We start from the raw sequence: 12125 nt of genomic DNA, 5'->3' as shown, positions 1-12125 counted from the left end.
TTCCGATGCAGGCCACGGCGAAAAGAGACCCAGGCCATACAGAGATGTCGAAGACGACGACGACGACGACGACGACGATGACGACGAGACGGCGAACGGAGGCAAGGACGTGGGTGGCTCAAGCCCACATTCATACCCTCCCAAGCAGACAATAAAGGGCGATGATGAGGACGAGGGCAAGCTGTCGCTGGACGAGGAAGAGAGGGTCGGACTCATGCAGAGGGACAGGGACAAGGTCAGTTAACTAGCTGTCTCGGTGCGAGCCAGCACATCAGCCACAGCACTCATCCCCACCTTTTCCCTGGTTGCCACAGCCTACCTCCGGTGCATGGAGAGACAGAAGTAGCAAGGGTCCCATAATGCACAGATTCGGGCGCTACCTCGTAGTCGGAAGCGTCTTTGCGTCGGTGCTGCTGCTCGTCCCCCTCCTCGGCTGGCTGGCAACCAACACATCGGGGGGCGCGCGGCACCCAGCATACGTCGAGCAAGTCTCTGCTCTCGACTCATGGGAGCTCCCTGCCAACAACGACGGCTCAGATCCCTACTCGTCCGAGCATCGACACGGCTCGCACCCTCACAAGTTCAAGCACCCTTTGCCGCCGGGTACATCCAAGCTGCTCCCTGCGGCATCCAACGACGAGAGAGGCGCATATGCGCTGGGAAAGGGCAACGGCCGGCCATTTGCGATCAACTACCAGCTGCCGGGTCTTTCTGACGCTTCGCGAATCATGTCGGTGGGCCAGAAGGGCAACTCTTCGAGACTCAAGCGCATCACGATGGACAATGTCTTTGATGGGACATTTGCAGCCGCCCAAGAGGACCTCGACTGGTCAGCAGAAGGTGCGTCTGAGGGCTGTACTCGGTCAGATAGCAGAAGATGAGGGAAAGCTGATCTTAGTTTGATGTCGTCCTCTTTTAGACCCAGATGAGGGCGTCTTTGTCAAGACGGACATCGTGGGCAATCTCATCGTGCAGGATGTGACCAGTCTCCGAAAAGAGAAGACAGGAGAAGGAGAGGTGGCCAAAGGTGGGGGAAAGGTCACCTTTGTCCACCGAAGCGATGTCAAGGACGACAATGGCAGGATGCTCAATTGGCACAGCTTCAAGCTCAGCCCCGACATGCGCTACGTCCTCTTCTTTACTGACCGCGTCAAGGTGAGGCATCATGTCCCAGTATCTATGTTTGTTCGAGATCTCTGATTGCCTCGACTATCAGCAATGGCGATACTCTAGCTACTCCAAAGTATGGATCCACAACGTGCAAGCGAAAGAGACGACGCAGATCGGCTTCAACCAGAGCCGGGCATCCGTCTCCATTGCTTCTTGGGCCCCTGCCGAAACGAAGTCAGAGTGGCCCTCGGTCGTCTTTGTCGAAGACAACAATCTCTTCTACATCAATAATGTCGACAAGCCAAAAGAAGTGCTCAACATCACAAGCGATGGTGCCAAGACGGTCTTTAATGGCATCAACGACTGGGTGTACGAGGAAGAGATCTTTGGTGACGACGCAGCGCTCTGGTGGTCGCCCGACGGCAAGAAGATTGTCTACCTGCGCTTCGACGAGACCGACGTGCCCGTCTACTCGCTCCCCATCTACAATCCCTCCGCCGATGCAGGCAAGGAGACTGCGTACCCCACCAATACCGAGATCAAGTATCCCAAGCCGGGCTTTCCCAATCCCATCGTCAGCGCCCACATGGTCGATCTGACATCGGTCAAGACGGCAAGCAATGGGAGCATCAATGTAGAGGACATCAAGGCCGAGCTCGTCTCTCCGAGGGACTCGACATCAGTCACCGACGACATCAACGAGCAGGCTGCCGACGTTGCGCTGCGGTCGGCAGGCACCGCCAAGCGGATTATCAACTCAGTCACATGGGTGAGCAACGACGAGGTTCTCGTCCGAGAAACGAACCGGATCAGCGACGCCATGCGCGTAGTAAGGTTCAATGTAGAGAACGTAACGCTGGCTCAGGACAATGTTCCTGCTTGGCAGCAGTCAAAGGACAAAAAGCTCCGTCAAGTGGTAGGCGAGACGGTCAGGAGACATTCGACGGTCCAACAGGGTGGCTGGATCGCTCCAGACCAGGAAGTGGTGGCCCTCTACGACGTCAAGAAACCGGCAAGCTCGCCTACGACTGCCTATGTCGACGTAATCGACTTTGACGGCTTCCGTCACCTTGCCTGGTTCGCCAATGCGAGCTCCTCAGTGCCCGTCTATCTGACGGCGGGCGAGTGGGAGATCGACCGCGTCGTCCATGTCGATGTCCAGAGGCTGAGGGCATACTTCCTCGCCGCCCTGCCTGACCCTTCGCAACGCCATCTCTTCTACGTCGACATTCCCAAGAGTGCCTCCGAGGTTACCAAGGCGCCATGGAAGCAGCCCGTCGCGCTGACCGACATGTCCAAGCCGGGGTCTTACGATGCGAGCTTCGATCCAAAGGGATCCTACTATGTTTTACATTACAAGGGCCCCGACATTCCCCACTCCAAGGTCCTCTCCGTGGCCGACGGCAGCTTCGACCTGGTGCTCACGGACAACGACAAGCTGCGCAAGAACGCCAAGGAGCACGTTCGGCCTGCCAAGGTCTACTACAACGTCACCACATCGTCCGGCATCACCGTCAGCGTCGAGGAGACGAGGCCACACGATTTTGACGCCAGCGGCACGGTGCAGTACCCGGTCCTCTTCAATGTCTATGGAGGGCCCAACAGCCAGGTGGTGAGGGGAGAGTGGAAGATGGCCGATTGGCACACCTACCTCGCCTGCACCCTCGGCTACATCGTCGTCCGTGTCGACGGTCGCGGGACTGGCTTCCGGGGCAGGCCGTACCGAGACGTCGTTACGTGGAATCTGGGCAACTTTGAGTCAAAGGACGTCGTCGATGCCGCCGAGGCCATTCGGAGGCTGCCGCACGTCGCGCACGAAAAGGTGGGCATCTGGGGCTGGAGCTACGGCGGCTACCTGACGTCCAAGGTTGTCGAGCGTGACAGCGGGACGTTTGACCTGGGCATGGCTGTGGCGCCCGTGGCAAAGTGGAGCCTGTACGACTCAATTTACACGGAGCGATACATGAAGACGCCCAAGCTCAACGCTGGAGGGTACCGCAACTCGTCGGTGCACATCACCGACGGTTTTCGCCACTCGCACTACCTCCTGGCTCAGGGCAGCGGCGATGACAATGTCCACTTTAGCAACTCGGCCACGCTCCTCGACCTTCTGACGGCCGAACGGGTCCGGGACTTTTGGTTCCGCATGTTCACCGACTCGAACCACTCGATCAATACCAGGGGCGCCAACCGGGAGCTGTACGAGTATCTGACCCGATTCCTCGTGACCAAGTGGGGCGCGGGGCCTCACCGTGTCTTCAAGAGTGTATAGCATATAGATGAGATAAAGCTCGCTCGCTTCCACTCACAAACCGTCAGATCAATGAGATTTGTTTTTGATTCTGTTATTATTGGCTTTTTACTACTACTATTGGAGAGGACCGTGGCAGATGACATGCTGGACAAGCCTGCGGATGTCGTCTGCGCGCTTCCTGCCGACTTCGAGGACCTCCTGGTGGTTTGCGGCCTCGCCGGCATCTTGCTGGAGCATGTCGCGTGCGCGCGCCTGCGCGTCTGCGTCGGACGCGGCCTCGGCAGCGACGGCGGCGGCATCAAAGTAGGGCGAGACGACGACCTTGTTGGTGATGAGGCTGATGCCGAGCACCTTGAGGCCGGCCTGGCGCGCGGCAATGACCTCGGGCACCGTCGACATGCCGACGCAGTCTGCGCCGGCGGCGCGGAGGAAGCGGCACTCTGCGCGCGACTCGTACGAGGGCCCCATGACGTAGGCGTAGGTGCCCGACTGGAGCAGCTGCGGGCCACCGCCTTGGCCGCCCGCGAGGCCGAGCTGGGCGGCGCCGCGGAAGAGGCTGGTGCGCAGCAGGGGGTCGTATGCGTCCGACGTCGGCGGGAAGCGCGGGCCGAGGGGAAACGACGGTCCGACGAGCGGGTTGAGGGAGCCGAGCGTGGGCAGGCTGAGGTGGTCGTGCATCGAGACAATGGTGCCGACGTCCCAGTCTGGGTGCAGGCCTCCCGCGGCATTGGTGACGACAACGGCCTCGGCGCCGAGTACGCGCATGAAGCGGACGGGAAACACGCACGAGGCGGGCGAGTGGCCCTCGTACAGGTGGAAGCGGCCCAGGGCGGCGACGACGGGCACCCTGGCGGTGGGATTGCCGCCATCGACGATGTAGCCAAAGGCCAGCGACGACTGGTGGCCCGCCACGGTCGACTCCGAGAAGCCCTGTAAAAGACAGTCACTGTGAGTGCAATGTTGCTTTGCTGCATCGATGTTTCTTAGAGGGAGAGCAACGCACCGGGATGTCGGCGTACGGCACCAGCACCTTGTCCTCGAGATGGTCCACGAGGCCGCTCAGGCCAGACCCGCAGATGATGCCCCACTTGGGCCTGCGGAGCTCCGCATTGGACACGCGCGACTCGATGGCAGAGAGCGCCGCTGAAAAGGGCGCAGGCAGAGAGGCCAGCTCCTCGGAAGTGAGAGGAGCCATGGTAGGTAAGAGGGAGGGAAAGAGAGCCCACTACTATTTCTTCCTGGATAAGCTTCCGCCCGTACCGGGGCGCAGACGCGTCGGAAAGTCGGCCGTCCGGCCTTGTTGGCCCAAACGCAGGGATCAGGGTGCGATACGATAGACATGAGCAGATGCTGGCTGCGCGGCTGAGATGTCAGATTCCTCTTTGTAAGCTCGACGGCGGGACCTCTCCTCTCACGCCGGTTCCGTGCGACGACGACGAGTAGCAGATCTCGCTCAGCTGGAAGAGAGAGAAGAGATCGAGCAGCACGGAATCAATAAGTCGAATAATTAATTTCCGACCTTGGATCCGTGCCTGTCTCTCTCTCGTCTCCACCAAGCCAGGTCAGACGAGCAGAAGCCTTGCGTGAGTCGGCATGATGACGACGACGACGACGGCGTCGGGTACTGGCGCGCCATCGTCGCCTGCCTACCTCTTCCCGCCCATCTACTCCTTTGCGCCCTTTTTCACGCTGCAGCGCAACGACCAGACGCTCGCCTCGCAGCTCCAGCTCTGGACGCGCTTCGTCGTCGACTACTGCGCCGCCAAGCGCCTCTTTGTCCTCGATGCCGATGCCGCAGATGGCAGCAGTGACGGCGGCGAGATCTTCAGCAACAGTGCGATTGGCAGAGGGCTCGACCGCGCTGCGAGGAGAAAGGTGCTGAAACACCTCGTCGACGAAGGGAGGGGCGCGTGGGTCGGGATAAGCGGCGGCGGCGGCAGTGGCGGTGGCAGCGGCTACGGCAGCAAGGTCTGGGGACGGGGGACAACCGCAGCCGACGAGGCAGGGGGAGACCGCGCCTTGGTGTTCTGGAAGAGACCAGACGAGTGGGGCGAGATCATCTATCAATGGGTGCGTCGCCTCACACGAGAGGGTCAGGCGAGAAGAGAAGCTGACAATCTGATAAATTGACAGGTCGTGGCGACGGGCCAGAATCGGAGCATCATGACTTTCTTTGAATTGACAGAGGGAGACCTGGTCCAGAACACAGGTGAGTCGTGTTTCTTGCCTTCACAAAGCATGCTGTCTCCAAACTGACAGCACCTGTGCGCGCGCACACAGAATTCAGAGGGATGCCCATTCCCCTGCTCCGGCTGGCACTGGCGACACTTGAAAAGACGGGCCGGGCAAAGGTGTTTGAAGGCAGCGAGTCGGGCGAGTCCATGACCGGCGTCAAGTTTGCCTGAAGAGACCACACAAACACAGCAATTCCATGTATTTTAATTGTAGACTGGGTGACATTGACGGAAGCAACCACAACATTCACAGTCTGCTCTCGCGCTCGCTCGGTGGGTCGGGCCCACCGACGGCGCCGCTCTTCCACAGGTCGGCCAGCTCGGCCCCCGAGACGTTCCCCCACTGCTGCAGGACCTCAGTCGTGTGGTCGCCGGGCGTGAGGAGCAGCTCTGCGCTCTCGTCCTGGCCGGGGCTTCCTCCGGGCAGTCTGGCCGGTGTGCGCGTGAGGTGCGGGGCCGGGTGTGGCACAATGACGTCGCCACCCTGCACGTCGTCGCGCGTCGCAGCAGGGAGAACACCGTCGACGGCCGCCTCATCGCGGTCCAGCACGGCGACGCAGCAGGCGTCGGTGCCCACAAACGCCGCGTTCCACTCTGCGCGCGTCTTTTTGCCAAACGTCTGCTCAAAGTAGCGGCGCAGCTCGGGCCACGTTGCGCGGTCGTGCTGCGTCGATGTTGAGGGTGCATTGGGCGAGGGGACCTGTTCGCCGAGGATGCGCAGGAGCTCCTTGTAGAACTGCGGCTCGATTGCGCCACTAAGAGAGAGATAGCATATAGTCAGCTCTTATTATAATAAAGAAAGACATTGAATGCGCTCTCGTTGCTCACACGCTCATCCACCCGCCATCACTTGTTCTGTACACACCGTACCACGGTGCGCCTCCGTCGAGCGTGTTGCGGCCCCTCGTCTCGTTTTTGCCATCGTTGATGACGGCGCCCCACGTGGGGTGGGCGAGGTAGCTGGACAGAAAGACGAAGCTGGCCATGTACCGCGAGCCCGTGACCATGTCTGCCTCGACGACCTGGCCCTTGCCCGACGACGACCGCTCGACGAGAGCGACGAGGATGCCGACGACGCAGATGAGGGAGCCGCCGGCAAAGTCGGCGAGCAGGTTCATCGGCGGCTGTGGGGGCCCACCGGCGGCGCCGACGAAGCTGAGGAGGCCCGAGAGGGCGACGTAGTTGATGTCGTGCCCGGCCATGTTGGCATAGGGCCCCTGGCGCTGGAAGCCCGTGATGCGGGCAAAGATGCACTTTTCGCTTGCCTTGATTCCCTTTGCGCTGTCGCCCTTGGCCACGTCGTCGGGGCCCAGGCCGAGGCGCTCGAGCACACCAGGGCGAAAGGGGTCGATGACGACGTCGGCCTCGGACAGCAGCTTGCGCAGCGCAAGGTAGCCCTTTGGATGCTTGGGCGAGATGGCCAGCGAGCGCTTGCCGCGGCACAGCGAGTCGGGGTTGAGCGTGATGCCGACCCGGTCGATGCGGACGACGTCGGCGCCAAAGTCGGCCAGGATCATGCCGACGAGCGGGCCTGGCGCCAGGCCGGCAAACTCGACGACCTTGATGCCGGCCAGGGCGAGGCGCTTTTCGCTGCTGCTGCTTGTCGAGGCAGCCATCGTCAGTGCAAGTAGAGGTAGGGGATTTGGAGTGAGGTTGCTGAAGAGGCGAGGGACACACAACGATGGCTTCGCCTCCCCCGCTCGCAATCTCGCCGCTTCTCCGCACGCCGGCTCCACCTGAAAGCCGGGCTGTCTTTTTTGGACTTTTTTATTTTTCCCAGTTAGCGCGAGAAAGAGAGAAGAATGGAGGGTTAATTTTTCTTTCTTCTCGTCAGTCAGAGTGTCAAGGTGTGATGACGCAGCAGCCTCCAAGGCCGTCATGCAACGTCACCCTCATCGATTCGTCCTTGGATCGCACTGCCGATGATGGCGATGATGGTGCTGCCGAGCAAGCGTGTCTCCTCGATCTCCAAAAGGTGGCGAAGGGCGCAGAGGCCGCAGGGCAATGGACGACGCTCGCGAGGTGCGATGGCCACTTTCCACGGAGCGCCTGGCTCGAGGCGATGGAGCAGCTCATCGAGCACCCGGAGCGCAACAGCTCCAGCATCTTGAGAGCCGACATACTCAGCGTACTCGAGCCAGATGCCATAGTGGAGCAAGTGAAAGAGCGAGGACAAGAGCACGGCGGCGCATACAGGCTGGTGAAGCGCGTCCATCGGCGGATCCTGCCCCGGAGACCCAATCTCGACGGGCAGCTCGAGCAGACTTGTGATGTGCTGGTTCGCGATGGAGTAAATGGGCAAGATGGACTGGTCATCTATGCCTCCCACGTCGGCTCGAGCGGGGAGGATGGCGATAGGGGGAAGCAGACGCTCGTCGAGTCGGCCGAGCAGGTTCCCTTCTACCACCCCAAAGTCCGCGCCATCGCCTTTCGCTACCAGTCGATTGCCACCCAGCACGCAACTGCACCCGGCGAGCCGCCCCTCCTAGCCCAGCTGTACCTCTACATCCTGCCATTCCCGGAGGATCAATCGTTCAACGCGGCCGCAGACCCCTCGCATCGGCTCTCGCGGACTGCCCTGGCCTTGCTCCAGACGCACGCCGCACACAGCTGGGGCCTCATGCACGACTACCGCAAGCGGGTACAGCACGACATCGTGGTGCCCCGCGAAGACTACATGGACACCTACCAGGCCCTCAAGCTCCGCCATGCCACGCGACTGATGAATTCGTGGCAGGAAAAGACCGATGCGGACAAGCATGTCTTTGAGGACCTCGGCATCGCTGCCTTTCTCATGGTCCTCTGGCGCTACACATTTGCTGGCCAGGCAAGAAGTAAAGCAGGGGAAGAAGGGAAGAAAGGCGACCAGTGGCCCAGGCCATACTTCTTCGTCGACGTGGGCTGCGGAAACGGTCTCTTGGTCCACATTCTCAATGCAGAAGGCTACACCGGCTTTGGATTCGACCTCCGCGAGCGGAAGAGCTGGCAGGGCTACAGGGACGCGCCGGGCGGTGCAGATCTTCGCGTCGTCTCGCTCGATGCTCCTTCAGAAGTCCTCTCTCCCTCGTCGTCACCGGGCAACGGCGACGGACCCATACCACCCGGAGGCGCATTCTTGATCGGCAACCACGCAGACGAGCTCACACCGTGGCTTCCGCTCCTGGCTTACTCTGTCAAGGACTGCTCGGGGCTAGTCAACATCCCCTGCTGCCCGTGGGGCCTCGATGGGAGAAAGTATTCGCGTGTCAAGGGTGTCCTGGACGAGGACTCGATTCGGCATTGCCTCGGTGGTAATAATGTACCAGAGGCGGACGTCAGAGCGGCAGTCGACGCCTATGAGCGCGGACCACCCATCGAAGGAGGGGCAGGAGTGCAGAGCCAGTCGCGCAACGTCGCCTACCTCCAGTATATATGCGCGCTGCATCTCTGGTCGGGCTGGCACATTGAAAAGGAAGCGCTGCGCATTCCCTCGACGAAGAACTGGGCCATTGTCAGTCGAAGGCGGATTAGCGAGACAGCAGAGCTTACCTCGCCGACGATTGACGAAAAGGTACGCGAAATGGCACAAGGCGCACTGAGGGCGGATTGGAAGGCTCGCACGCCCGAAGGAAAAGCAGGGCATTGAGATCGCAAAGCAGTAGATGGGAAGTCAAGGCAAACAATTGTAGCATAGAAGCAGAATCGAAGCAGAAGCAACGCATTCGCATAGTGTACATGTACAATACAGTGCAAACCAAGCAGCTTGGACATCTGTCTCTTTTCACCTTCGCCATACCAAAAGATGTCGCAAACGATTGCATGTGGTCTATCCATGATCAAAAGAGTAAAAGTACATGTTTGCAAGACAATAAGTGAAGGGCTCTGCTACCTCTGAGACCTCCTCTGGATGTTCCGTCGAATCTTGCGCTTCGCCATGCCGAGCGAAGCCATGCCTTCTTGCTCATCTCGCTGCAGAGAGTCCTGGGCGTGGCTGAGGTGCATTTGTTCGTCTCTCGGGAACTCGAGGTAAGGGATCAAACTGAGCGGTAGGCCAGCCATGGTGCGCTCCTGCGACGTGCTCGAGGAGAGGTCACCACGCTGAGCGGCTGCAATCGTGTCAAAGTCAAGCGATGCGAGGACAGGCACGTCGATTGCACCTTTGACAAGGGCAAGTACAGGCTTCTTCGCTCCGCCATCTGAGTTGCTGGGCAGCTCACTGAAGGCTGCCGCTGGAGTTGGCGTGATGAGGTGGACGTGGCCAGCAGCAACATCGATGGATCGCACGATGGCGTACCCGAGGCACGTCGAACTGGCAGCTGACGGTAGTGTCCTCGACAGAGCATCGCGCCATACACTCTCGCCTTCCTGGCCATCGACGGTGTCTGCATCTTGGTCAACTCGAACGAGAGCGACCAAGCTCGCATTGAGAGCGGCAAGCTGTAGCTCTGGCTTCGGTGTCGCGCCAGTTGGCAAAATGTGAATGCCTCCGCGCAGACCTGACGCCACATCGACGATGAGGGGACGGACCTCCAGTAGAGACCGTCCGAAGTTCCAGGTGGGCACCGGAGGGGGGTCAGTGGTGCGATTGGGCATAACAGGAAGCGGCAAGGTGGTCGAGTATAGATAGCTGATCAAGCTGCGCGTCCTGGCCTCGGCAGCAGAAGGGCCCCGATCCTTCACAAGCATCATCGGCGCAGGTTCCAGCGGTACGATGATGGAACCCGGTCCTATGATGGCGCCGTCGGCATCAAGCCTCGTATGTCCTCTGACAGGATTCAGCGAATGTGAGGGAGCTTCGTGGGCGAAGATGTCGAACACATGCGTGGGGCATGTCATGTCCTCTATGCGGCCGATCAGATCAGCTCCCAACCCCTTGATCCATCCTTGCGTATTGACCAGGAGAGGAATACGATGTTCTTCGCCCCTCCGCACCTCCTGCTGAAAGAATACGACGAGATCTCGGATGGCTTCGAGGTAACGATCGGGGTCGTCTCGAGGCGTTGTGTCGCCGATGAAATGAGACCGCAAAGGGACGCGCAGCGAACACCAAGAGGGACCAATGACGATGGTCTCACGAGCATCAAAGAGGTGAAGCGAGACAGCACCGGGTGGCCCAAACTCTGTCTGTCCCAAGTCTGTCTCTAGGAAGGCGACCTGGGCATATTTGCGCGAGGTGAGGACAGCATGTAAAGCATGTCGAGCAAAGGTCGACTTGCCCACCCGCTTGGGACCTCGGACGAGGCAGGTAAATGCAACCTCAGATGCATCTCCCTGGGAGACGTACGCTTGCTCAGCATCCTCTTGAAGAAGAAACAAGGCTCTAGACTGAGAAGGTGGCATGTATGCTGCCTGAAGCCCCACGATTGGGGTGTCGAAGACTGGGTAGAAGCCAGGAAGCGGGGAAAGACGTGAGGCTGCTCGTTGATCATCGGTCGTGAAGTATTTTGGCGAACTGAAGAGATGTCGAGGGAGTGGACAAGCTGCCCCGATACCCTCTATTCCGCTTGTGCTCGACGAAATGAGGACCACCGTCGAGAAATTGGCAGCGCTGATGGGGTATTCCGAGAGTTGCTGGACTTCTTCGTCGTGCTCGAGCGTCTCGATTACAGGCACGGATCCATTTTTCGGAGCGAAGACCAGCGCAGAAGCTTGGTTCGCCCTCAAATGCGCCCCAGAGACGTTTACTGCACCTTTGAGGACAGTGATGTGCACGGCGCCCACAAAAGGCAGCGTCTGGTAAGAAGGGGTTGCATGTCAGGACATCTACAATTCGATGAAATCCCATTTAAGTCACACTCACATCATCTGCAGAAAGCCCAACCAGCATCTTCGTGCTTCCTTGCCTTTCTTTGCCCTTTGTGCCCTTGAATGAGATGCAATTCGACTCATTTGGCATCCACGTCCCTCTAGTTTGCGGCAGGCTGAACCCGAGTGCCTGATGCTGCGAAAATGCGACTTCGGCTGGACCAGGTTCAGGTTCGTCCATCTCCTCCTCTGAGGCGCTTGCATCTTCATCCGAGCTCGAATCGTCATCCGCGTCTTGAGGAAAGGCGACAAAGTCGTCTTGCATCGTGCTTTCCACCGCCGGGTTCGTATCCTCGGCACCTGTCCCTTCAAGACTGAGACCGCGGCCATTACTATTTCCATTGCTCATCCCAGAAGCCTGAAAGTATCTCGACGATCCCTTGCCTTCTGCCTGCGCTTTGAAGTTGTTCTCTTCGCCATTCTTTATCTTGCTGGCGGCAACAGGCCGGCCCTTCTTGGGTGTGCTGCCCGCCTCGCCTTCATCTTTCGCTTTCGCTTTGCGCTTCACCCTTCGAGGCCCCTCCTTGGGCGAGGGTGATGCCTGGGTATCTGAGGACGGTCCACCAAGTGGAACGTTGAGGCCCTCTGCAGACGCATTCTGAGCCGCCAGGCGAGCTTTCCTTGCAGCTATAGCGCTCATCGTCACCTCCCTCTCCTCGTCAGTGAACTTCTTCTGGCTCGCTTTCGAAAAAATCTAAAAGAGGTTGGCCTCGTACCTCGGGACTCGGATCGCAGCAGCCACG

General features: G+C 59.6%; 6 protein-coding genes across 6 annotated transcripts; 3 read left to right on the top strand and 3 right to left on the bottom strand.

Moving 5' to 3' along the window:
- Window positions 1-728: 728 nt before the first annotated feature.
- FA10DRAFT_228895 (hypothetical protein) lies at window positions 729-3382 on the top strand (the record flags this gene model as incomplete). The annotated part of the gene is made up of 4 exons (XM_025518771.1): window positions 729-840; window positions 920-1155; window positions 1217-1951; window positions 1976-3382. 4 exons carry the CDS (start codon window positions 729-731, stop codon window positions 3380-3382), a joined length of 2490 nt encoding a protein of 829 aa, XP_025378565.1.
- A 117-nt stretch (window positions 3383-3499) lies between these two features.
- On the bottom strand, window positions 3500-4466 carry FA10DRAFT_223970 (inosine guanosine and; the record flags this gene model as incomplete). The annotated part of the gene is made up of 2 exons (XM_025518593.1): window positions 3500-4294; window positions 4368-4466. Coding segments are annotated over 2 exons (894 nt in total), but the record flags the coding sequence as incomplete, so codon positions are not given.
- Window positions 4467-4721: 255 nt separating this feature from the next.
- On the top strand, window positions 4722-5789 carry FA10DRAFT_265226 (ESCRT-II complex, vps25 subunit). Its single transcript, XM_025520971.1, has 3 exons — window positions 4722-5434; window positions 5498-5573; window positions 5645-5789. Exons 1-3 carry the CDS (start codon window positions 4958-4960, stop codon window positions 5767-5769), a joined length of 678 nt encoding a protein of 225 aa, XP_025378563.1. The 5' UTR covers window positions 4722-4957; the 3' UTR covers window positions 5770-5789.
- Window positions 5790-5799: 10 nt separating this feature from the next.
- FA10DRAFT_249567 (putative alpha-methylacyl-CoA racemase) lies at window positions 5800-7311 on the bottom strand. The gene is made up of 2 exons (XM_025519541.1): window positions 6427-7311; window positions 5800-6353 (listed from the first exon to the last, which is right to left on the bottom strand). The coding sequence occupies exons 1-2, from the start codon at window positions 7212-7214 to the stop codon at window positions 5846-5848; spliced, it is 1296 nt and encodes a 431-aa protein (XP_025378562.1). The 5' UTR covers window positions 7215-7311; the 3' UTR covers window positions 5800-5845.
- A 139-nt stretch (window positions 7312-7450) lies between these two features.
- Window positions 7451-9239, top strand: FA10DRAFT_299978 (DUF1613-domain-containing protein; the record flags this gene model as incomplete). The annotated part of the gene is made up of 1 exon (XM_025524778.1): window positions 7451-9239. The coding sequence occupies one exon, from the start codon at window positions 7451-7453 to the stop codon at window positions 9221-9223; it is 1773 nt and encodes a 590-aa protein (XP_025378561.1). The 3' UTR covers window positions 9224-9239.
- A 147-nt stretch (window positions 9240-9386) lies between these two features.
- FA10DRAFT_299977 (hypothetical protein) lies at window positions 9387-12041 on the bottom strand. Its single transcript, XM_025524777.1, has 2 exons — window positions 11378-12041; window positions 9387-11310 (listed from the first exon to the last, which is right to left on the bottom strand). Exons 1-2 carry the CDS (start codon window positions 12020-12022, stop codon window positions 9463-9465), a joined length of 2493 nt encoding a protein of 830 aa, XP_025378560.1. The 5' UTR covers window positions 12023-12041; the 3' UTR covers window positions 9387-9462.
- Between the last annotated feature and the right edge of the window lie 84 nt (window positions 12042-12125).

This window comes from Acaromyces ingoldii, assembly GCF_003144295.1.
Source record: "Acaromyces ingoldii strain MCA 4198 unplaced genomic scaffold FA10scaffold_2, whole genome shotgun sequence".
NCBI lineage: Eukaryota > Fungi > Basidiomycota > Exobasidiomycetes > Exobasidiales > Cryptobasidiaceae > Acaromyces > Acaromyces ingoldii.
This window is presented reverse-complemented; position numbering and strand designations above follow the sequence as displayed.